The 26,358-nt window shown below is 36.9% G+C and overlaps 1 protein-coding gene across 21 annotated transcripts in view; it reads right to left on the bottom strand.

Moving 5' to 3' along the window:
* The window catches only part of PPFIA2 (PTPRF interacting protein alpha 2), a 361,705-nt gene that overhangs the window by 238,544 nt on the left and 96,803 nt on the right, over positions 1-26,358 (bottom strand). For 4 of the 21 annotated variants that reach the window (XM_026841160.1, XM_026841161.1, XM_026841162.1 and 1 more), the window contains exon 1: positions 3,754-4,190. The exons of the other annotated variants lie outside the window; for them this stretch is intronic. In XM_026841160.1, the coding sequence (XP_026696961.1) occupies positions 3,754-3,834 (81 nt within the window). In that variant the 5' untranslated portion in view covers positions 3,835-4,190. Of the gene's footprint in view, positions 1-3,753; positions 4,191-26,358 lie in introns of those variants that run through there. 21 annotated transcript variants of the gene reach the window in all.

The raw sequence follows: 26,358 nt of genomic DNA, 5'->3' as shown, positions 1-26,358 counted from the left end.
CACAATTTGAGCGTGTTTGTCTCTACTGCACATGCCTAGTTCCCAAGTTCTGCCTACTGGCAACTACTTTTAGCCCTCATTTAGCTCTGCATTTAGATCTGCGCTTTAGATGTGTACTTAATATAAAAAACAAAATCTGAAATTTCAAAATTCCTTTGTGATATGCTCTCATGAAAAGGAACCACCCTCAAGTTCTCTATATAAACAGCTTGATGAAATTTTTTTCAGTTCATTAATGTCTCCCATTTCATAACCAATATCCAAGTTAAAAATATCTCCTTTCTAATCCACACTTTTCCACCTGCATCATTATTTTATACAAATAACTGTTAAATGCAGTGAAACAGAAGACCAACCAGACAGCAAGGCAAGGTTACTAATTGGGCTTTGATGTTTACAATCTCAGGAAAGATACATGCTTACTGTGGAACTGCTGACAGTCTAATTTACCCACAGAGTAGCAGAAATACTACCTTTTTACCAAGCTTGAAGACAAAAAGAAAATTACTGCTTTCTGTTATATCTCTGCAGGTCTGACAAGGATGGCACAAGCAAATTGAGATAAAACAGAGATACTAAAATACAAAGAGCTATACTCTGGTATTGCCTTGGTTATTATAAAACAAAAACTTGTTCATAATAGCACAACTCCTTCCTTTCATACAGTATGTAGTTTCTTTGTATGACCTTCCCATACAGTTCTATATTTTAATTGCTTTAATCAAGCACAGTCAAGTCTAGGGATCAAAGCTTAAGCTTCTTTAAATTATAGCATTGGTTCAATATACTAAATATTGAATGCTTTTAACATTTTCAGAATGTCAGATTTCCTGAGCAGAACAAAGGTAGTAGGAATTTCATAGCTTCTAGATAGTTGCAGATATCAACGTAATTTTAAAATTCAATACTTTTACTGAACAGTAGGTGTCCTGAAGACCAAAGACGCTATTAAAACACAAAGAGGGAGAGAAGGAAGAAATTAAAAAAGCCTGTTTATTCATTCTGTAAATGTTGCACTTAGTTGTCAAGAAATTGCTTGTTAATTTAATCTACTGGAAGTAAAGTTCATCAGGCAAGAAAATCTCTGAATTTGAAAATTTATGGCAGACTAATTTCAATTAATGCTCAGTTATAAAGTGAAGACACTTTATTTTAAAGCATACTATTCAAAGCATTTGATTTGATCTTAATAAACACTCAAAAACTTGTAGAGATATCCACGAATTATAATTCTCCCCAGTCCAAATGCTCTGCTAGATGCACCCCTGTATGGCCAGTCTGATTCCTTGGCCAGCAGAGACCAAGACCAATTTGGTCTTATTTCCTAAGAACACCAGTGAATTGCTGATAAAGTTACAACTTGCACAGATGCTTTGTACTTCTTTCAGTACCGTTTTTGTTGAAGAAATTAATAGGTTGTAGTTTTCAATTAATGTACAATTAATTTAGCTGCTTAATCATTACATCAATACACAATTAATTCAGTAGCTTAATGAGTCATTACCCTCCATCAGTCAGAATTCAGGTGCTCATCTCAAATTTTGTATTTCTTCAGTTTTAAACATGCTAGACATTGACTTTGCTAAGACTATTTTCACATATTTAGGTTAAATACCAGCACATGTATTTCAAATTAAGAACCATTAAACTGTCCCATAACTTCGCAAGCTATTTAAATGATAGATTCTCCGTCCCAAAGCGATCACGATGTAACATATAGAAACAACTGAACAGGTAAGAAAGCAAAAGGTGAAAGTTGTTTAAAACAGATCAAAACAGTTAACAAGAGTCATATGAAGTCCTCAGCAATTATTACATTTGCAAAAGACTGAAGAAACTCAAGAGGTAAAGAGAATATCCCACAAACATGGTGATCAAAAGCTAGGAAGCAAGCAATGACAAAGGAAGCCAAAGCAAGAACTCAAAAGTTCCATCACATATCTTTCTTTATACTGCATATATGTAAACAAACAAATACAAAAAATAAAGGTCATCACAGAAAAATATAGGCTCTTTGGTCGATTTTATTTTTTCAGGGATTCTTTTAGCACTGATAACACCAAGCTCTTCTAGAAGACACAGACTGTCCTGAATTAGCAGCTTTACATTCCAAGGTCATTTAACTCTACATTGTTCATTAAAGTATCCAGAACACAACAGGAAATTTGATTATATTTCCCTTTTATTTATTGTGCCCTCAGCTTAAAACTCAGTGGAAGAAATAATTTTCAAAAGAGAACTTTTTGTATGTGGGATAATATCTACAATAATCAGAGATTGCTAGTAGCAACAATACATACTGTAAAAAATTATATACTTAATTTTTAGCACTTACTTCCATAAAGTACCACATAAGTAAATAGTCATTTTGGTATCACAACCAAGCATCCTAATTTTAGTGACTTTTTCAACTCACACTCAAAAAGAATACCTGACGTCAGGAACTGTGTTTAAGAGCATAGCTACAGGAGGCTGTACAGAATATTTAGATGTCAGTGTGTGAAAAAAGTAGTCATGCTGTAGAGGAACAGGCCTGGGGCATTCATGTCTCTGAATCACTGCCAGGATCAGCAGATCGTCACTGTTAGGAGGATGCCATTCTTTCTGCACAGCCCTCAACTATCATTTGACATCACTGTAAGAAGGGCAAGACAGTACAATTAAAAACAATGGATTAAAAGACAACAAAATGAAATGCAGTTATTGGACCCAAAGAATGGGGTACCTGTATTTTGTGAAAGAAGTTTGCCATGCATTTTATGATCAGCTTTTAATTGCCTCAGATTGTTTGCTCTGGTAGCATACACAGGATTTATTACATATTAAAGACATCACGCTACATAGCATCAAGTAACTAAAAAGACAAAACTGTTACATTATCAGGAATGGGAAGGTTACTTACATCCTAAGTATCAGAGGCTGAGCTGAAAAAGCTATTGCCATTTTGAGACCTGGAGTGTCTGAACTGCCCTGCAGGGCTGGAGTGCTATGAGGAGCAGCTGGGATGGGAGGTTTGTGGGGTTCTTTAATTGTTGTTAAAATCTTAATGTAGAATTGTACATAGTTTTCCAGAGCCAAGGCACTGAGGATTTCTTTTAATTAAATGCTACTGAAAGATGGTTGTAATTAGACTGGTTTGCACATTAGATTTAGAGCATATAATAAATTCTTACCTTTAGTTATGCACACAAACTTACTTACCTGAATAAGACAAAACTTGGCTTAAACAAGAATCTTAATACTAACAATAGATTCTGCTGTTCTATTAATTGCACATGTGCAATTACTATCCACATGAATCAAATTAAGCATCAGCTAGCACAAAACTACATTCAGGATTAATATAAAAAAATCCAGACAGGTACAACAAACAAAGGTTTTAAAATATTTTTTGTATAATATGAATTTGGAATTTCCGATAATGCCACAGTGCTTATCTGAACTAAGCAGGAAGACAGTGTGGTTCCATCTAAGGAACTATAAATCTAATGAATTGTAAAACAATATTATTTGGAAGAACAGTCAATAGCAAAATCGTTGTGATTGCAATTTTATGTTTAAGAACAATTTACATGGTGATTGTTAAGGCAGTAAACTTACTGTGATAATATTGATTTCTTTAGATATTGTCTTGTACCAATATGAAACTAATTAACAAATAAGCTTCTTAACCTATTAGCTACTCTTACTCAAAGTTTACCTATCATTTAAGTACTAAGAAAAATCCTTTCAGTTTTATTAAAGTTCACTTACCTGAAAAGTATAAAACCGGGTCCCATTAGGAGGATGCACTTTAGAAGAGGCAGAGACAGTGTTCATATCCGAGAATATCATTTCTGGTCACACACACAATACAATCCACAGAGAGCTACAGATGCAGAGTGCTAAGCTCAGAGATAAATCCTTTCATACATTTAGGGAGGCAATTGTACAAAACACAGTCTGTCCCATCCGTTCAGATGTATAGTGACAGCGCTTTGAATTCCCCACTCCTACATCTCTGAGCTAAACTGTAAGGTCATCACTCCCTGACCTCTAGCTCAGCTAGCCCTTCAAAATATGCACAATGAATAAAAATAAGAAATGCCAAAGAAAAAGAGAGCTAGAACCTACAGTACATGGAGCTTGTGCAGAATCTGGCAATGCTTTGGACCTGCCCATCTGTTCTCAGTGATAATCACCTCCCTCCACCACAGCTTTCCAAAGTGATTATGCTAAGCATCCCAGTTAACCAATAACACACAGTTTCATTTCAAGCAAGCACGTACAGTGAAAAACAGAGGACCTCTTCTGACTAGCCTGAAGCATGTCTTGTGTTCAGTTTATAGCTGTATTTGATAACAATGATAATTTTATCATTTCAGCTGCTGACAGCTATGTTAACACATCCCAACTTGCTTTAAATAACACGAAGGTGTTCTGTTGGTTTTTTGGTTTTGGTTTTTTTTTCTGACTGCCTTGCTGAGATCAAAGAAACAGGGTATTGCTCTCCAAATTAATATTTTTTATATTTCTTAATGTTTTGGTTCTACTACATGCTGCAAATAGTGGAAAATAAATATTTCTGTGACTGTTTACAGAGCTACAGTCAGTTTAAGTAGAATACACATTATAAGCCTCTCTTTTCTAATTTTTTTTTCTCATCTTCAGTCTGAACTTCTCTTTAGGAAAGGTTTACCCAATATTACTAAGTATAAGATTGAAATTTTATTCTGAGCCTTACTGTGCTTCACAAAACTATAGATCTACAGCTTAGCTCATTAACTATACACAGTATCTTTCAAAAAATTAATTTTTAAGGTTGATACTGTGAAACACCTGCATCGAACATCCATAAAGCATTAATTGTATTTTTCTTCACACACAATCATTTGAACTACATTAAGACATTAAAGAAAGTACTATTCAAAGAACTTGACAGCTTTTAGCAACACCAAATAAGTGTTCCATTTACAAAAATTGAAAAGTAGGGTTTCAGTAAAGGGTAAAAAAAATGTAAAGAGGTTGGAAAACTAACTTTACATGTTCTGTCAAGGACTTTGCATTTTATTCATAAGGTTTAAAAGAGAAACAGAGAAACCATTCAAGAAATGATACTTTCAAAGTTAAACTTGTCAAAAATCTAAAAGCATGCTGAGTTGCCAGGCTGCCTCTGTTTAACCTGTTTTATCTTAATGCTTTTAGCAACTGAAGATAATACAGCTTCTAAAGTAACATTACTATGAAAGAGTTGGGATAGATGCAGAGATGTCTGTGTTTAAATGTGTATGCTAGTGTGGCACATACCACAATAATCATATTTTCAAAGACAAAGAGAAAAAAATTCTTAGATCCTAGTCATGTCTCACAATTCTTTATAGTTACCATGATCTTGCTTCTATAACATTTACTGAATCAAAGCAAAACTACTGTTTGGAACATTTTCTTAAGACCTAGATTTCCAATTAAAATTATTCTCCCCTCTCCGCATTTTCTTCAGAAGATCTAGATGCTGGTATTAGCAATGGGCCCCTCAACTGGTCAAAGAAATGGTACCAGATTGTTGGTAATCTGAGTATAGAACCTTTTATTCCGAGCTGATAGTTTCTCCTTTATGATCTACTGACCAAACATGCTATTTCCCTGCAGCTCAATGAACAAAGTTTCTTTTATAGACACTTAAGATTGTCTGCCCTGAAAAGTGACAGAAATTTCTTATTTCTCATCAAGTGCATAATTTGACAACTTCATGTGCAAAATCCCACATACATTTCTCCATTTGACAATTACTTTCAGTACTAAATAACTACCTATTAGCTTGAATTTCTCTTGCTTCAACTTTTACAATCCTCATTTTTACCAGGGATATAGGAAACTTAGGTCATCTCCCATATTGACATTTGCTAAACCTTAAGCTAGTTCATTGCTAAAAAAACATTTTCAAAGTCTTTAAGAAATGCTCACTACCAAAGTTCAACATAACTGCTCTAGTGACAGTTTTAATAATGCCTTCCACAATTGTAATATATTGCTGTATTTTGACTTGCTAGTTCCACATTTGTTCCTCAAGGACTGCATATCTAGCTGCAGCCTTCCACTGGGAGCTCTTACTGAGATCACTGTCTGCCATAACCTAGCTGCCCATTATTTTGAAAAAAATACTGGTTTTCAAAATACTGCTCTCAAACTGTTGTTTTGTCTTCCCTGCTTAGATGAAAGAATTTGCACTTAAAATAATAACAAAAACCCCCAACATCCTCCCATCCCCTGCATTTAAATTCCAATCAAAACATATCCCGAGCTAATCCGTATATATCTGGAGAGAAAGCATGGCATTATAACTGTTGTTCTAACTCTCCACTAACTTCTACCCCATGTGAAATGCTCCCAGTAATGACTATAAATTTTTTTAGCTCACTGAAACAGGCCAACACCATGTTCTTGCAGGATTCTCATGGAATGCGAATGTAATTTATGTAACAAACAGCTTGAAAACATTTGTGTAAAACAATGTTTTTCTGAAAAACATGAAACCAGTCTCCCTTCAGGAACTGGTCTGGGTATAGGTAAATTCAGTAAAGTATGAACTGATGCACGGCAATATGCATGTTCACAATTACAGAAAGAGTCACATTTCAGAAAACCCAGCAACCCCAAAGCTGGGATTCAGCAATCTCCTCAGAGCAAGGAGCTAAAACCAGGTCTCCCATATCTAACTGGGTATCAAGCAACATGGCCTGAAATTGAGCAGAAAGTGGAACAGAATTAAGGAAACTGAACAGATCCAACAGGACAAACGGAAAAAGACACCCACAGACCATGACTACAGCTCAGTGGTAGGAGTGCTCACAGAGGATATAATCCCAATTCAGATACTTGCTCCAATGAGTCTTCTGATGAAATGATTTTATTATTCCATAAAGAGAAAGTTGTAGTAGAGGAAAAAAACTATATGAAAAAAGAAATCCTAAATGTTTGAAAATATGAGACATGGCAATGCTTCTGAGATGGCTTTAGTTCCAGTTACTTTTGAATGTACGAGTTACCAAGGTCTGAATATGTGTCATACTGACTTTGCATTTTAATTAGATACTCCTCTCCAAAACTTTGAATGTGGTATAAATTTTTTAAAAAGTGTTCTTTTTTGATGTGTGGCCTAGTATTTTATAGTCGATACAGAAATGTAGATATATATTGATATCAACATATATGTTGACACATCAAAAAATAAAGAATATATATCAGACCATTATGTGATGTCCTTTGAAAATTCAGGGACACTAATACAAGAACTTGTATCTCTGATGAGACAAGATGCACTTTAAAATTAAACACACTTAGCTTTTTATTATGTTAGTGCTTGTGTGATATAGTTTCTCTTCAGAATATGTAGTGCAATAGAAAAGCAGATGTTTTGAGTTAAGATTTAAATCACCAGCTCTTATTAAATTGAGTAATTATCCAGAAACAAGTACTTTATATCACATACTGTTCTCATTTATGTCTCAATTGATACAGAGAAATGATTACTTGTTTTGAGATTTATTTACTTATAGAAAACTGCTTAGCAACTTATTTACAGCAAGTTATAGTATTTTAAATATTGCTAAGAATCTTGCTTGCCCAGACCGTTCTGTAGAATTTTACCAAGGACTACTGTGTTCATCAAAACAAAGCAGTTCACTGAAAATCTACCAAGGATTACAATGTTCAGCAAAATATTATACTTTTGGCCTTGAGTAACAAGTGGCTCTAACTAGCTGGAATTTTGCTAAGAGTAAAGATAGCCATATACCAATGGTAGAAGTTCTATTGGTTCTCTTAGATAAGATAGAAAGTAAACCGTCTGAAAAACACTCTTGTTATTCAAGAAATTGGCCAAGAGAATCTGTGCATGCTCCAGGGAAAAGACAAGGTGAGAAAGACTACAAGCCTTCATCAAAGACCCCTGAAGATGACCACCAGGAGGCAATGCACAGGTGCAAAGATGACAAGCTGTTGACATCAGCATTTCTAACCCAGCCTTACTCATGCATATGTATGTTTGTGTTATGTAATACAATGAATATAGATGTCCACACTCTAAGTTTTTGGTAAAACGTGCGGTGGGTGTGCAAGCTTAGTGCAGAGATCCCCTTGCACCCCAGTGCCAGAGTAAACGTACCTACTGTATAAGTCTGTTCAAGTTGTAGAGTCTTTTTTTCCCTGCAAATCACTATCAGGGAAAACCATGTTAAAGAAACATGCCTTCATCCAGGAGCAGTGAGAGCATATGATTTTCAGAACATTAGAGGTCTTTCACATTAAACCCGGATCACTGGGTTTTAACTTCACAGACCCACAGAAACCCTACTAAGGCTCCAAAATCTACAATACTGTACTCGAATTGATGTTTCTTTAATACCTGCTTTTGTAGACATCAATATAGATGAAGGATCATATGATCCATTACTCATATGGATAAAATTCCCTGAATTTGCTTTAAACATAAAGTTGTTAGTGTTTAGAGTTCTGATCTCCAACTATTAATGACCAAAACCATGTTAAGCCTTTACTACGGTTCAGACAAAAGCTATTCAACCTGCTATAAAATTGCAATTAATATCTTCAGAAAGGCACACATCACATCTAATTTTTCTCCATATCCAAATTAACAATTCCTTTTAGCTCATTTAATGAAGTTCTACATCAAAAGTATTTCATTTTTTTCCATCAAAAAAAGCAACACAAAAACATTATCTGACAAATGAATACACTTTAAAGAATGTATAGAATTGACACATATCAAGTTTCAGAAACTCAACTTCCCCAGCTACTATAGCTCCCAGAAAGCAAAGTGGGAGGGAGAATTAAGGAAAACAAAACACAGCTCAAGGAAGTTTTCACTCCCTTTCAGCCTTCTGGTACAAACAGAAAATCCTTTTAGAATGGAAGACTCATAGAAATAGGTCAGCTTACCTGTTATTCAACCTGTTTCTGTAAATAAGAGCTGATTATCAACATTTTCAATCTATGTTCTTTGTTGCTTTGTATCTTGATTATACAAATACCAATGCTTGTACAGGGAAGCCTGTCTTACAAGAGCAAGTGCTGGTACCAAGTCAGCATGCAGTTATAAGCCCTATTTTAACCTCAAACATAAGGATTTGTGCATCCTATGAAGACAAACACACCACAGAACAAAATATCTTCTATTAGCTGTATAAACTGTATGTCAACAATAGTAAAGTATATATAAAACATATCTCAGAAGGTGTATTCTGTACAATGGCTTCCCTTTCAAGCACAAGAACAATGACTGAAGGTTTCAGAAGAAATGCAAATATGAAGTAATTCCTTTTTGAACTACTCTTGCTTTGTTATGTGTACCAGGACATTTTATGAAGCGTGGTGGAGCAGTTCTTATCCCTCCCTGCCCCTTCTTGTCTGGCTGCTTGGTGCTAGGTATGACTCCACCCACATCCCCCAAGCTATACACTAATCTGTGGAGATAAGGACTGACAACGTTAAGGCACCCCCTTAACAAGCCTGGCGCCTGCCCCTCCTGATTGCTTGGAAACAGTTAGAACAGCCCATCACCTCCTAAGGCTCTGGCACATCTGGGATGTGGTCAAAAGGGAATAATAACAGAGTTGTACATTCATCATGTTCTTGTGCAACTGCCGAAAGGCACCGAAAGGTATCTGACAACAGTCAATTATCTTGAACTCTATAAATAGCAACCACAAGGCAGACCCTTTGAGCTGTCCTGGATCACAGCAGGCCTGTGACCAGCATCTCCCCTGACCTGGTGTTTTGCCAATTATCAGGCCTAGCATAAAGGACACAGCCAGCATAAAGATGAACCAATAACCAAATTGTATTTGGTACAAAAGGGTCAGTACATGGGTGAGCACTGGGGGTACAAACAAATCAGTCAGATTATACATAATCAACATCAATCCCACTGACCCCAACAACACCACACATCCAACAATGGGTAAAATAAATGGTGACACACAGTCTCCCATAGAAGGGACAGGAGACAACTGAGTCAACAAACCAAACACATCAGACCAAGGAACCCACATACTGAATCTCTACACAGCCCACACTTACAAAAGCCAGACCTGACTGGAGCCCAGTCCCAGGGAGGCAGAAGGTCCTTCCCCAACAGGGAACTCTGCACAGGGCATCCACCTCACAGACAGACACTACCCCTGCCTGCAAGTGGTCCCAGCTTTTATCCCCAAGTGGGACACCTGACCTTTGCTTACTTACTGCAGACACCTGGGGCTCATTTACCCAATGGCTCTCCCTGCAAGGCCGGCCCACCCTGGAGGGAAGCCTAAAGGCAAGCTCACCCCCCCTTTGTGAAGGGCTGTGGGAATCACCCAGATGTCAACCTTAATTTGGGGCTTGGGGTTGAAACCCCCATTTCAGCTGGGACATCTCTCAGGTACCAAAACTTAAGGTGTTTTCTGCTGCCAGATCTGACAGAAGGCCAGGGTGAAGTCCACCCACTTGAGTCTCAATTATCACCTGTTGAGGAATGCCAAGGCATTATAAGTATTTGCTCTAAACTCAAGAGGGAAACTTTCTTTGAGCTAGCTTCTCTTTCACCTTTCTTTCTCTGTTTATTGGTGTGTGGGTATGTACTTCTTTCTACTGGATCCAAATACCTTTGTTTCTCTGTGTGCGTTTGTACATTTTGTGTATGCACACATATATATGTTTAAATTAAGGTACTGTTAAGTACGTTAGTGTGAATCTTGTCATTTTAGAATCCGTAAATAAGTCGCTTTTCTTTCTTTCAGCATTTCTGAATTACTTTGTAATGATAAATTGCTGTTAGTTATTAAAAAAATCTAGATTTCTTACTAAATCATTACTGTGTTAATACTTTCATCCATGACACCAAGTATGCAATTATTTTAAAAAGAGTCAACATCAACAATGAAGTTTCAAACTTTCAAAACCATTTCTCTTTTAAATGGCAAACTTCACAATTCATTTTTCTATCAATCTCTATGCTATAAAAGGTCAATAAATTTAAAATCACTGATTCTGTATCTAAGTGAGTTTATGAATACATGAGCTAATCCAGAATACATTTCCTACAACCTATCATGTATGTAGTCCATAATCGACAATCACCAAATGCAACCACAGTGCAAATAAGTCCAAAAGAAAATTCTTATTTTGCAATTTGTTTGCTTGGAAAGAAGCAAAATTTCCCTTCATTTTGTAAATTCTGGAGAGGCAACTGTTGACCACAGCTAGGACCCCTGTGCGGCAGTGGCCTACAATTTTCTGGTCATCAGAGGTGTGAAAAATTAATTCTCACACTCTCAAGGCTTACTGATCAAATAGTTCTGTATCTGACTCCCTTTCTGTATGGTTCAACAAATCTGGGATGAAAATCCAAAGTACCTTTCTGTTTTTCTTGAAACTCTTCAACTCCTCATCACTGGATCTGTGTTTCCTCTATATAACTTGACTACGAGTAAATCAAGATTGTATACAGAAGCTTATTAGGTAACTGAAATTAACTTGATATAAACACTGGTTTTATCTATTTTTAAGTTATATGTTGATGACAGTGACTCACTAAGTGAATCTAAAAAAGAAACTTAATGAAAACATAATGCTTGATTATCGAGAAGTGTTCTGGATGTAGAGCATAATGAGAGTTAAAGGAGAAGAGGATGGCAGAGTTGCGAGAATACGTAATGAAACAAAACAACAAAAAAATGAGGGAAGATTTATGTCTGTTCCACTAAGTTGTATCTTACCTGATTTGAAAAGATACATACTTTTCCTTTCTCCATGACTCTTGGGATTCAACTGCCAAAAGCACAGATATGAATCTATATTTAGTACTCTGTGTCCTATGCCATTCACTTCTGGTGCCAGGAATGACTGAATTTCTGTATTCTGGCATAACTACATATTTAATGAAAAAGTCTAGAGGCTTTTTGGAATTAAAGACACTTTTTAATGTAGAATCACAGCAGTAATTGTATTTATGAGTATTTTCAATAAGAATCCAGTAAAATCTAACATTAACTTATGATGAATCGGGACTGAAAACTCAAAAATAACGTGATTCCAGATGGTAGCAAAGAAATAATGAAAAAGAGTCAGCTTGTTATTTCACCCTGCATCCTACCACTTAGGTATCACTTACATTATTTACATCCTTTAAGTTGTTTATATTGTAACATTATACACAGTGGTATCACTGTACTTGGCAAAATAAGAGTCATTTCTTAACAGTAAATGTAGACTCTAAATCACATAAATTACTGCAAAGGATCACAGTACATTAAGGATGAGAGAAATTATGAAAGAACATGAGATGATAATCATTGCCTATGTATCATCCTCAGCAGAGAAGCTTTTTTTTTTTTTTTTTTTAAGTGAACATCTTACATTATGTGTCTCATCATGAGGTTAAAAATAGGATGAGGTCCTATGATGGAAAAACAAAAGAAGATACAAATTCGCGATAATGTGTTCAAGCACTTCAACTTAGCACAGCTCACTATTAACTTGCCTCTCCTGCCTTCAAAAAATAATTTTTCTTCCTAATGACATTATTTTCTTCGTTTTCATACTATTCATTTATTTTATACCAATTCTGCAATCTTTCCATGCACTGAAATGTATCCTGTCCCACAAGTACAGAAACTATTCAGAGAGTAAACTACTAATAAAAATGAGTAGCAGAATTATATCTAGAAGATAAAGGCTGTCAGGAAAGCTTGTGCCAAGGCAATTGTCTTTGTCCTTTATTTCTATTTCTGCTCCATCTGGAAAGTATCTTTTGTCTTAATGAGTGATGCAAGTTGCTAAACTGGTCCTTTGAGTAAGAACTTAATCAAAAGCTAAAATTCACAACTGATTATGGAAACTAGGAATACTCATTTCAGTAAGGACTGTGGATATCAGTAAGCCTTTGCAAAAGAAGGTCTGTTTTCTTTCTCAATTAAAATTTCCATAGTGTTTGTGAACATATTTCTGGATTAAACTAGCAGGAACTCGAGAAACATAAATAATCAGAATAAAACCCATAAAACAATAATCATGCCTTCTTTCACATTTTGCAAGAATTGAAATATTACTGATGTTCTAATAAAATTCCCAAAAGTACATTTACCCCAGTAGCTTTTCTGTTCTGAAGCCAACTAGAGTGATGATTCTGAATGGGATTATACACCTTGGAATTGGAATCTGCTAAAGGACTGTTAAAGGGAACAGTATTTACAGTCATACTTCCAAAAGCAGTAATTAAATTGGTTATTTAATTGAAGGCATCTTTCATCTAATTTTCAAGGATGCTTAGTCTTTGAATAGTATCACTAAGTCGCTTCAGTCCTGCTGATGTTGTTATAAGCTGTTTTGAGCATAAGGGCTCACTGTTGTACACATAACAGGTCAGGTAGTTGGAGTGACTGAGCAAGTTTGAAAATGTCAGACCTGTTGCTCCAACTCTATTCACAAAATGTAGTCTTCTACAGATGATGCAAAATTCCCATTTATAGCTAAAGAGAAGCAATCAAACCTTGTAATGCTTTTTTTATTTTTTTTCTGTAAGTACATACCACAAATCAGTAATGACATATTAGACTGAAAAGATTTCAAGACTTTGCTGTAGTGCACATCATTGTCATACATACATCCTTATAAGGATGAGTGGTCATGGTAGAAAGCAGAAACAGTTTATCTTCTAAAAATGAATCCTATTTCTTCTGCACTTAACCTCTTGATGCCATTTTTCCTTTCAAAAGTGCAGTGGGAGTGTTTGTGTGCTGATACTGTCTAAAATCATCTTTCCAACACAGAAAAGATATGGGATTATAAAATGAAACAGTCAATACTGTCCTGGGGGCAAATGGCTGTTCCAGCTCTTGACTCAGCAGACTTTCATTTCCCCTTACGAGATATTATAACAATATAGAAGGATCCAGCAATTGCATACCTATTAAGTAGGAGCAAACATTGCAGTTTTCTGTGAATAAAGTTATGATATATAAATACAGTTGAAAGGTACTTGTCCAGTGCTAGAAAATGTGAATTCAAATAAAACTATATATATATATTTTATTTTTTTTTTAATTATTATTTCCTTTGTAATTGAGACTTGGGCAATCACAAAATATGCTGTGCTGATTAATGCTGATCTAATGTGGATTTTCAACTACTCTGTTTATCTTTCTGAAAATTCTGAAAGACAAAAGGCAACAATATAAAACCACCATGTTGCTAACCTTTGGGCTGAATGGCTTCAAAACATTCTAAATCCCAAAAAGGACTTTTTAAGTCTTAATCTTCACAATAGCCACCTTTATTCTTTAGTCACCTTTTTCTCTATTAAGAGGAATACAGAGAAACTGTCTGAGTAGCCAGGGATCAGGTTAGGAAGGACAAAGCTGTGATAGAATTAAACCTGGCCAGGGATGTCAAGGGCAACAAGAAAACTTTTGCAGGTACATCAGTGACAAAAGGAAGACTAGGGAGAATGTGGGTCCTCTCTGGAAGGAATTGGGAGACCTGGTTACCTGGGATATGGAGAAGGCTGAGGTACTTGATGACATTTTTTCCTCAGTCTTCATCAGCAAGTGCTCCAGTCACACTGTCCAAGTTGCAGAAGGCAAAGGAGGGACTGGGGGAATGATGAACCTCCCACTGTAGGAGATCAGGTGTGAGACCATCTAAGGAACCTGAAGGTGCTCAAGTCCATGGAACCTGATGAAATGCATCTTGAGAGAACTGGCAGATGAAGTGGCTGTGCCTCTAGCCATCATATCTGAGAAGTCATGGTTGTCTGATGAAGTTTTCTTTGACTGGAAAAGGGGAAACATAACCCCCATTTTTAAAAAGGGCAAAAAGGAAGACCCAGGGAACTACAGGCCAGTCAGTCTCACCTCTGTGCCTGGCAAGATTATGAAGCAGATACTCCTGAAAACTATGCTAGGGCACGTGGAAAATAAGGAGGTGATTGGTGACAGCCAACATGGCTTCACTAAGGGCAAATTGTGATTGACAGATGTGGTGTCCTTCTACAGTGGGGTTACAGCGCTGGTGGATAAGCATACAGTAAACTGATGTCATCTACCTGGACTTCTACAAAGCATCTGACACTGTCCCACATGACATCCTTGTCTCTAAACTGGAGAGACATGGATCTGATGGATGGACCACTGGACCACTTGGTGGATAAGGAACTGGCTGGATGGTTGCACTCAGAGATTTGTGAACAACAGCTCAATGTCCGAGTGGAGAGCAGTGACAAGTGGTGTTCCTTGGGGGTCTGTATTGGGACCAGCACTGTTTAACATCTTTGTTGGAGACATGGACAGTGGGATTGAGTGCACCCTTGGCAAGTTTGCTGACAACACCAAGCTTTGTGGTATGTCTGACACGCTGGAGGGATGGGATGTGCCATCCAGAGGAACCTGGACAGGCTTGAGAGGTGGGCCTGTGCAAACCTCATGAAGTGCAACAAGGCCAAGTGCAAGGTCTTGCACATGGGTCAGGGCAATCACCAGCACAAATACAGGTTGGGCAATAAGTGGATTGAGAGCAGCCCTGCAGAGAAGGACTTGGGAGTAGTAGAAGATGGAAAACTGACTATGAGTCAGCAATGTGCATTTACAGCCCAGAAAGCCAGCTCTATCCTTGGCCACATCAAGAGAAGTGTGGTCAGCAGATCAAGGGAGGTAACTCTCCCCTCCACTCTCATGAGAGCCCACCTGGAGCACTGTGTTCAGCTCTGGGGCCCCCAACATCAGTAGGACATAGACCTGTTTGAGTGTGTCCGGAGGAGGGCCATGAAGATGATCAGGAGGCTGGAGCACCTCCCTTATGAGGACAGGCTGAGAGAACTGGGGTTATTCAGCCTGGAGAAGAGAAGGCTCTGGGGAGACCTTTCAGCAGCCCTCCAGTACTTAAAGGGGGCCTACAGGAAAGATGGGGAGGGACTCTTTATTGGGGAGTGTAGGAATAGGACAAGGGATAATAGTTTTAAACTAAAAGAGAGTAGATTTAGATATAAGGAAGAAATTCTTTACTGTGAGGGTGTTGAGACACTGGAACAGGTTGCCCAGAAAAGTTGTGGATGCCCCCTCCTTGAACATTCAAGGTCGGGTTGGATGGGGCTTTGAGCAACCTGGTCTAGTGGCAGGTTTCCCTGCCCATGGTGGGGGGATGGAAATAAGTGATCTTTAGGGTTCCTTCCAATCCAAACCATTCTATGATTAAACATGTTTTGGAGAAGAAAAAAAAAAAAAAAAAAAAAAAAAAAAAAAAAAAGTAGGATAGGATATTAAGTAAGTAAGAGTGTTTATAGGACATAAGGAAAATAAATCCTTTCTGCGTTCAGTCTGGATGACATAAAAACGGAAAAAAAAATGCCTTTCAATATTCGTCATGAAAGTGACTAAGCATCATTATTCATGATTTATCTTGCTATGCATGTAAGAAGTGCCATAAACTTATAATCAGTGTAATATATATGTCCTTAACATTCTTATGGCTTAATCTATACCTCTAGATAGAAAATCGAGATGAAGCTGGATCAGCAATCAACAAATGTGTGTGCCTATATTAACTAATATTAAATTAATATTAAAGAACTGTTGCTATAAAAGATCATGGTCTAAAAAATATACACTTGGAGTGGACAGTCACAAAAAACACCTACTTGACAAGAACATAAAAATGTAGTCAAATCTAAATTAAACACTGTGGTACTCACACAGTACTGCTCTCATTTTTAAACAAAATCTTGTCCCTTCTGCATAGTTGCAGATGACTGCTGCCTGGTGTTCTTCACTAATAGCTCATTTTGAAAATGCTGAAAGATTAGTGGTAAGACTATAAAGATGCTAGATCAAAAAAGCATTATTTATGGCCAGAGAGCCTCAGCTGGAGTGATACCAGGTAGGAAGCTGAGAATTATGTGGCTGCTACTGAGCAAGGACTACATCCCCACATTGAAACCTCCTCGCCAATGTACATAAGGTAACTTTTCCATGTCTTTCTTTCAAGGAAGCATTGGCAGCAATGAACATCAGCGTCTTCTGGTGGGCTTTATTTGGAGTGTAAGTGCCAGTGTGTCTGTGCATTAGCACAGGTTCCCTTTAAAGTCAATAAAGACAAGCACTTTCAAGGGGCACTGCTTCTGACCTATTTTAGATGTCTATTTCAGTTTGAGATGAATCACACCACAGAGGTGGGAGGCAGTAAAGACAGAAATGCCTACACTGTAGGTGTCTGAAGTTACTGTGCACTGAATCCTACTCTGGGAGCCTGAACTGAATGTTAAACAAGTCATCAAAATATGACAAGAAAATATTATAATCAAGGACAAAACCCCCACTATTGATTAAATGCACCTGAGGGAAATTTATTATTAAAATAACTATTCCTATAACTACATGAAATAAAAGCAAAACCACACAAACCTGAAAATGGCTTTTCATACTTTCCTAAAACAAATTATGTGAAAAGCAACATCTGCAGCAACAAATTCACAGTCACACCTAGATTCAGTTTGCTGTTATAATCACATGCAAGATTAACATCCCAGACTAAGATACAGAACATTACAGAGCATGGCAAAATTAAGTGCAAAATTACTCACGTTTTATAAAAGGAGATATTGTGACAGAAACAAGTTAAATTACATCTACAAAGTTAAACAACATAGCAACCTCAGGCCTAATTCTTAATACTATATCTGTGCTTATTTCATGTTCACTGCAGCATGAACACATATCTCATGTACATTATATGGATACAACATACATTTAGTATGATTCAAAGATCAAAATTTTGTTTAGAATTTCATGTAGTATCAAGAAGCTTTAAATTTTGATAAGTGTCAAGCAGTGGCAATGTTAATTAACATGTTCATAAGGTAGCATAAGAAATCCTTAAAAAATTGTAGAGCACCAGATATATAATGAACTTAAGATGTATATAAAATATATGCACCTATGTTTAAGTAAAATCACAGTATCTGTCATGTGTAGAAAATTTTCCTAATGGAAGCACGTTAGGAAGAATTTTCATTTGGAAAAAAAAAAAAAAAAAAGGCACAAGCCAACCACAGATTTAACCTGCATTATCCATATAGAAGCTTAGTCCTTTCCTGAGTCTGATGTAGTACATAGTCTCAGCAATACCTTACGGGAAAGATACCCACTGAAAAATTATACAGAGAATATAATTTGTTGGACTTCATCAGATTTTTTTCATCTTCCAGTTTCACCCACTGAACTCTATTCTGTTAAGAAAATAAATAGACACATTTGGTGTAGCTCCTCTATAGCAGTCACATTTTACATAAATATGTTATGGTTTATTTCTCCTTTAACCAAACAGTGCTAATCCTGACATCCTCTCTTCACTTAAAAATTCCTTCTTACCTCTAATCATTTTCACTATCTGTCTTTACATCTCCATATAGCAGCTTACCATGACAGAATTTGTCTTGCTCCTTCTCTGCACATCCAGATGGAAATCAAAAGGAAACATTTTATCTTACTCCTACTCCTGTCCATTTATCAAGACTCCAAATCTTCTAGTTGGTGCATAGAAAACGGCACTGAAATTGCAGGTAAATGTGGTTTGCTAAGACTGAACAACATTACACCTCAGAGTAAAGAGGTGGCATATGAACCAATTTAGACAAACACAAATTGTAACTCAGAGCTTTCGGACACTGACCAAGAAAGAAATGTCATTAAACAGCAGAACCATTTTCTACATTTGCACTCTCTGTTTAACTGAAAAAACTCAGATGACCATGGACGTGGTTTGACAGACAAGCAAGATAGAACAGTTGGGAAAATAAATCACAGATGAGTCAACAATTTAAATAAAACTTGTGATTTTATTTTTTAAAAATTTCAAATGACTCATTCATTATTATATCCCCATAATTTTCCATTACATACACTCCGCCTCATAATAACTGAACAGATGAACTTGGTTTCTGTTCAAGCTAAACAAGATACTTTATTGTTTCACATGTCTTTGAACTGTTTATATATTAAATTAACCAGCGAACTTTTCATTTGCTTTACAAGAACTTTGAGAAATTATTCCTGTTTTCTGCAATTTTATTAATTAAATTACCTAAAAGGTAATGTGGTAAACTGTTATTAGAGAACAAAATGTCCGTTATGGAACACTGAAGGCTATATTTAGATTAAAAATGACATGTTAGATCAAGCTTCATGGTTAAAAATTATCCCTTTTCATGGGGGCTAAAAATAAGCTTTTGCTATTATCAATAACTTTCAACAAGCACAAATCTGTGTCATGGATACCATTTCACAGACTTTTTCAGCTCAGTTGTTTCTTGTTTCAGCTTAGACAAAGACCATCCTGCTAAGCCATCCCATCCCAAACACTACTGTATTTCACTGTTACTGCCCATCTTTGGAGTTGCTATCTGAGTTGCTGAAGACATTAACAGGTCAAGAAAGAGGCAGGCAAAACCTGTCAAAGCTAAAACAGAAGAGGTAGCAGAAGTGGCATGGAGGCTGTGACACCATTAAAGGGGAAAGGAAAGCTGTATTTATAGGAGTAAACTAAATGTGCTTGGGAAAGTTCCCAAATGTAGCCACCTGGCACAGAGGAGTACATAAATACGCTAGTCAATATGGAAGCGTCCAAAGAGGATGCATGCAAACTGCTTATTGGGAACGGTCCCTGCAACAGTCCTATTTCCAAACTATACTTAGGAATTGCCTGAAAAAAAGTGTAAATTAGTGTGAATGAAAAGTGTGCCAGGGTATGAGCCAGTAGATTGATACAGATAATTGTGTTTGTCCAGGAACATTTCCCACTACTGTTTGATTTACTAGCACATAAACATGCCAAGCCTTTCCAGAAGCTTTAAAGTTATGACACCTGAAAAGATTTCATGCATTTCCAGTCTTGCTGTTGAAAGTCATTTGGTGCTTAAAGACAGAATATGAATAATCAATATTAATCAACTATTTCTATCATACTGGATGCAGTGTAGTAGTTGCACTTTTGACTAAAGAATACAACATTGTAATTGGGGAGAGAATGCAGCCTGACACCACATACATGACAGACATCTTTAATTCACTTCACTCCGTTACTCCTAACTGTTGATGTAAACCGGCATGTGCTCTGTCTGTACTGTCTATAGAAATCACTGATTCCTGGAAGCTGTGCTACCAAATCTTCAAGGCTCTTTATATGCAAGTCACCTAGAACAAACTTGGCACAAGTTACATTACCTAGACATACTGCAATCGTGTCTCCTGAATACAGAGTCCACGTAGTCTGAAATAAAGCCTGAAAGAGTGGGGAGATGTAAATTGTCCAAAATTTACTATTTTTGATATACTTATTCTTGTAGAATATTGGGAAGACTCTCCACAGTTAGTAATGAAACAGCATGTGAAAGGTGACTCAAGATTCAGGCGTGACTTTACCACAAGCAGCAAACACACAGAGAGGTGTCAACTGAAGCACAAAGCCTGTAATGTGTATAGCACAGTTAAAAAACACATGGGAAACAACAGAAATACAAAACCGCAAAGGGACACAACCCAGCAGGAAAAAACAAACAAACAAACAAACAAAAAAACCACCAAAATAATGCAAGTTATATGGAAGCTGTCAAGAGTATAGAAAATATATTGTATTTCAAGCAAATACTTAGAAATTAATATATGCTACTAATCTTCAAAAATTAGAAGATAAAGCAGGAAAGGATACAAAGTAAAAGTAGATTTTTTTTTCTGTTCAAGGGAAAACCTGTTTTCAAAGAACACACAAGCGAAATATAAATAGATACAAACAGAGATGTCAGAACTCAGGTGAATAGAGTTAATGATACAGGAATAGAATTGGCCTAAGGAAGTATGTATCTTAAAAGTATCTTGAAGTTAGACGCAAGTTTCAGTCCTAGAATAGGAGAACAGTAGTTCAGTGTTGAAAGTAACTGAGTTTGGAGAACATTCAAGTTCTGTAATGTAAATTACATATAATTTATACTACAGTGGGCATGGTTTGTCCATGAGGGATCATGTCATAAGCAGCCATTCCTAGAAAAGTATGTCTTAGCAATATTAAAAGAGGATGACATAAACCTGTTGAAACATGAGAATAACATGCTAAAAATTAAAAAGGAAAAAAAAAAAAGTTGAAAACTATTCCGTGATAGTTGCATAAGGTACTAAAGAAAAGGCTGAAAAACATGTCAGTGGAAGACAACATTTGAATAGTGTAATAGCCAAGCCAAAAAGCAACACAGCAGATTTGCTGGGCTGCTAGTGGTGGTGTTTTGCTTTATTTTTAAGGTGTTGGGCTCAGTTTTAAAACATTTGACCTTATTCTTTAGAAATGAGAGTTTTCTTGAAATGGAGCCAAATTACTAGATGTCGGCACAACATTTCACATATTTTCTCAGGCTAAGAAGGTGAAAGATATTCTTATTCAAGGCATTCTTTGACAACTACTAATTCTTTTAGAATATGTTTGCATCAAGAAATATCACTTTTTGCAACATCCTAACAGTAGAAATAGCCCTACAGAGCAAAAGTCTACCTCAGTCCTTCTGAGTTGCTTGCAGAAGGGAACAAATGAACCACATATGAACCACAGTGTAATGTCTGAATTCCAAGTTTTGCTGTTGTCTTCCATAAAAGACTCCACATAGAATCACAGAATAATTTAAGATTGGAAAAGAGTATTTAGATCAAATCCAACTGTAAAATTAGTACTGCCAAGTCCACCAGTAAACCACATCCCTAAGCACCACATCTACACATCTTGTATATACCTCCAGGGATGGTGAATCATCCACCTCCCTGGCAGCCTCTAGACCCTTCACCAGCTTCACTGCCCTTCTCTTGATGAGCTCCAGCACCTCGATGTCTTTCTTGCAGTGTGGGACCCAAAACTGAACACAGTGTTCGAGGTGCGGCTTCACCAGTATCAAGTACAGGGGGACAATCACTTCCCTAGTCCTGGTAGACACACTATGTCTGATACAAGCCAGGATGCCATTGGCCTTCTTGACCTCCTGGGCACACTGCTGGCTCATGTTTAGCCAGCTGTTGACCAACACCCCCAGGTCCTTTTCTGCAGGGCAGCTTTCCAGCCATTATTCCCCAAGCCTCTAGCGTTGCATGGGGTTCTTGTGACCCAGGGGCAGGATCTGGAACTCAGCCTTGTTGAACCTCATACAATTGGCCTTGGCCCATCTATCTAGCCTGTCCATGTTTTCCTTATGATAATTTGTATCCTTTTATGTATTCTATTCTAAGCATTAAATCTGTGTGGTATGGAGATGTTTCTTATTGTATGGAAGTAAGAAAGCAGCAGTTCCATAGTACTTTTACTTGATTTGTCAGGACAGATCTTTATGAAAAGTTTCTAAATCAAATATCTTTCCAGACTTTTTTAAAATTTCCTAAAATTCAGCATAATGAACTACTCTGGATGATGACACTCTTTATGGTCTGATATCTCTTATGTTCTCCCGGGTTTTAAAAATATTTTCAACATTCTGATGGTGCTCTCTGAATAAGAAGGTATTCAGTTGCTTAAAACGTGGCCTTAGAATTAACTTAGCCATGCTAACACTCACCCAGGAAAACCTATATTTCTCTGTATTGCCATTGTATCCCACTGATTCAAAGTCCCATTTCTTCTGTGCAACTTGAGATGAGGTTGCTTTTTACTTTCCAGTATATATCAGTAATTCAGACTGAGTGACACTGGCAAACTGCAGCCAAAAATGTCAGTTAATTTTACATCAGACATGAAGTACCTTATACAACTTTTTTCAGCTAACTCACTATTATATGATCAAAGAAATTTTTTCATTCTTATTGGGAGTGCTTGAGACCTGCAAACCTTAGATGGTCTCAAGAGTTAAGAATGGACACCATGTGTCATGACCAGCTCTTGATTGTCTGTTAAGATTTATGTTTAGGTGACTTGACCAAAATCACACAAGTAGTCTGTAGCAGAGGCAGCACAGCACACTTCAGAGAAACATTCCACTCTTCAGCCAGAAGGCAGGCTTTTTCTTGTTCTGCTCTCTTGCCACTCTCCAGCATCTTAATAGCTGTAATCAGTGGCACAGCAGAGTCCAAAAGACAACATCCTTCTTCACTAAGTGTTCCTGATTTAATCACCAGAGTACAGATCACATTGAATTTTGCAAGCAGAACTGCTGCATAAAACTGTAGGCACCTCTGTTTGCAAAAGTTGAGTGTTTTTAAACTTTTTTTTTTTTTCCCGTCTGCTTGTTTCACAAATTATTTTACTCTTCAGTAATATGCAGCTATGAGCAGCTGATGCTGAAGAAACAATTTTTAATTAAAACCTGGTTTTCTCCTCATTTTATTTCAGTTCATGACTGTCAGGAAGTGTTGCTAACTGCAGGCTCTTTCCAATACATTCTTAGCATCCCAATATCCTATCACAGAATCACCTTCCACAGAAATGATGGGTGCTCAGCATCTATGGGGGATATAAGTAAGGGGACATAGATATTCCTCCAGCAACTGAGCTATGGTAGATGAAAAGTATTCACTGATAAGTTATTTTGTAATCAGTTCTTCATTAAAAGAAACTACTTCTAGTAATGAATAACACTGTCCTAAAAATATAGAAATACAGTACAAAAAGTTATGCATCAGTTATAATGGTAAATAACTTTTTACAGGATGTTAATGATTTAACAGTTTTCAGTGTTTTCTAAATCAACTCATAAAACTGTAATATATATGCATTCATAATACTTTATGTTTACTTCATGGCTGGCAGGGGGTTTAGGACTTCAGTTTGAGCTAGGATCATGTGGCTAAATTCAGAGCACTAAATGTTTTTGCTCATTCAGTCATTTAAGGAAAGAGCAATTAACTATAATATCTTTAAAAATGCTGCTGTCAAAACTACACTGGACCTCTTCCATCAGAAGAGCTATTTTCAACATTAAAGTTTTGTTCTATGGATTTGGTAGGTTATACAATGAAAGCCTTCTGCATTGGTAAACCTGCAGGGTTTTTTCTCTTGTTTATTGGCTTCTTCAGGAATTTGGTGAGCTAGATTTTATAGAAATGACTAACAAAATGTTTGCTTTCATTAAAATCTAGTTGGCTCAGACCTCATTTGATGTTTTGTTCTGAAGATGGCAGAACACAGGAGTTTTGTCTGTGACCATTCAAACATGTTACTATCCACAGAAAAATCCAAACCAGTACAACTCTATATAGTCCTTTCTCATCTGTAGACTGATGTATCAGCCCTGGAAGCATAACAAAGAAAGTACTTTTACTCCCTTCCTCCAGCTGATACAGAAAATACCAGTGACCTAAACCATGCAATAAACACACACACTGTGAACACTGTTATTACCAAATGCATCCCCTAACGATTTATAATAAACTGCTAGGCTAGTTAAATGTTATACTATATAAATAGGTTTCACAACTGTTACAAAGCAAAAGCTGCCTCACAGAACAGTTTCTGCTGACACAGAATATTGCTATGTAAGTATTGCAAATATGACATAGGGAAAAAAATCGCTTAGATTGGAAGATGAGAGCTTTTTCCATTAAGCTAGGCTACATAAACAAAAGGATGAAGGAATAAAAGGGGACCAGTTACAAAATTACCATAAAAAAAAAGACTTCATATACCATCCCTCTTGAACTGGGTTTTCCATGCACTTCAGCATACAAGTATCATGATGTACATGTAAGTGTTCAAAGGAATTGTCTAGCAGAATGAATGCTAAGAAGCTGTATCTTTTTCTACTAAAAAAAAAAAAAAAAAAAAAAAAAAGTGTTAGCAGAGCCAGTCTTTTTCTATACTATTCAATTGGCAGAGGGAGGGGTCTGTGAGCAGCACATGAGTACAACAGTGTTGTGTGGGGTGAACTGCAGCCCCTCCCAAGGTTCCAGCCAAAAACTGTAATACTATTTGGTTTCTTGTAGCTGAAAAATGACATCACTGGAAGAGAAAACTTTAATTTTTGGCTTCTGTGTTGATGTAAATTTTGTATCACACTCTAACAAACATTTAAATATCACTCTGTCCCCTATGTCTTGCATGGGGTTTCTATCACTTGAGGCACTTTAAAAATCAACTTTCTCTGATGATTATGCAGTGTTGAGAATGTCTTCAGAAAAATTAGGATGTTCCTTCAGAAAGAAAGAGAACAAAGCCAAAAACAAGTTAAAAGGAAGGTATTATAAAGGAATTCTCCTTATGTGAAAGATGCAGCATTCCCACTGCATTGTGGTTGCTCCCAAAACAAAACTAATTATCCTCATATCACTTACAATTGCAAATACAAAGAGAACAAATGTGGGTATCAAACTATTCATGCAAAAATAATCTGTGAATCATCCTACCAAAGGTCACCTCAAAGCTGCATACTGGCTTTTAAATAAAGGTGTTAGAAAAATGCTTAGGGAAGCTGGTGATATACTTAAAACGAAAAACCCCCAAACCTCTCAGTGTTTCAAGAGATTATGTTTTAATATTTATCATCATACAGGTAATTTACTGCAGAATGCATAGGTTTAATGCCACAGTAATCTCTGCTCAGTATCATGGTTTTCCATATATAGTAAATAGGCAGAGCATGCTATATATCTGCGATTAGAAAGTGGCCCCTCAGTCACTAAGTAGGCTTTTCTTTAATTATATGCATATCCTATTTAAAAAATAAGGGCCCACTTTCTAATCTCTGTCAAGCAGGATGCAGATAACAGACATCTACAAACATTCAGTATTACAATACATGTGAATCAGGTGATTTCTTAGATAGGCAGTGACATACGTAACAAATTTAACACGGACTTAGCCACTAAATCTTTAGGGTAAGAATAGACAAGTTGACACTGGTGCTCTAGAGGCCTATTTTCACTTAAATGGACAGGGAAGTGAGGATTTACGTGCACGATTCATTCTATTCCTAGCAACTGTTATCTGTTAAATGACATGAGGAAAACAGACATCCTCCTAGCAAAATGTAACATCTTATGGATTAACATTACAAAATGTAACATCTTCAGGATTTAAACCTGAAGCAACCATCGCTAAACTGTAAAATGTAAAGGCATTATAAGGCGTTATTTCTAGTTAAAGATACTATACCGAAAGCTCGCAAACAACCCATTTGCTTGCACGTCTGAGAAGACGAAAGGTTGATTTTCTGAAATCAGCCGACACCCTCTCCTGCACGCCCGTGTTCTCGGTTTGTGTAACACCCGCAAACACCAGCAAAACAAATGGCGCCAGCCAAGCCCTCGCCCGATCCTCTTAGGCTGACTGCCACCTGCCGTCGGGCCCGGCAGGCAGCACGGGCAGGCCGCTCCCGCT

This window comes from Athene cunicularia (genome assembly GCF_003259725.1).
Source record: "Athene cunicularia isolate RWA chromosome 1 unlocalized genomic scaffold, athCun1 chr1_part2, whole genome shotgun sequence".
NCBI lineage: Eukaryota > Metazoa > Chordata > Aves > Strigiformes > Strigidae > Athene > Athene cunicularia.
This window is presented reverse-complemented; position numbering and strand designations above follow the sequence as displayed.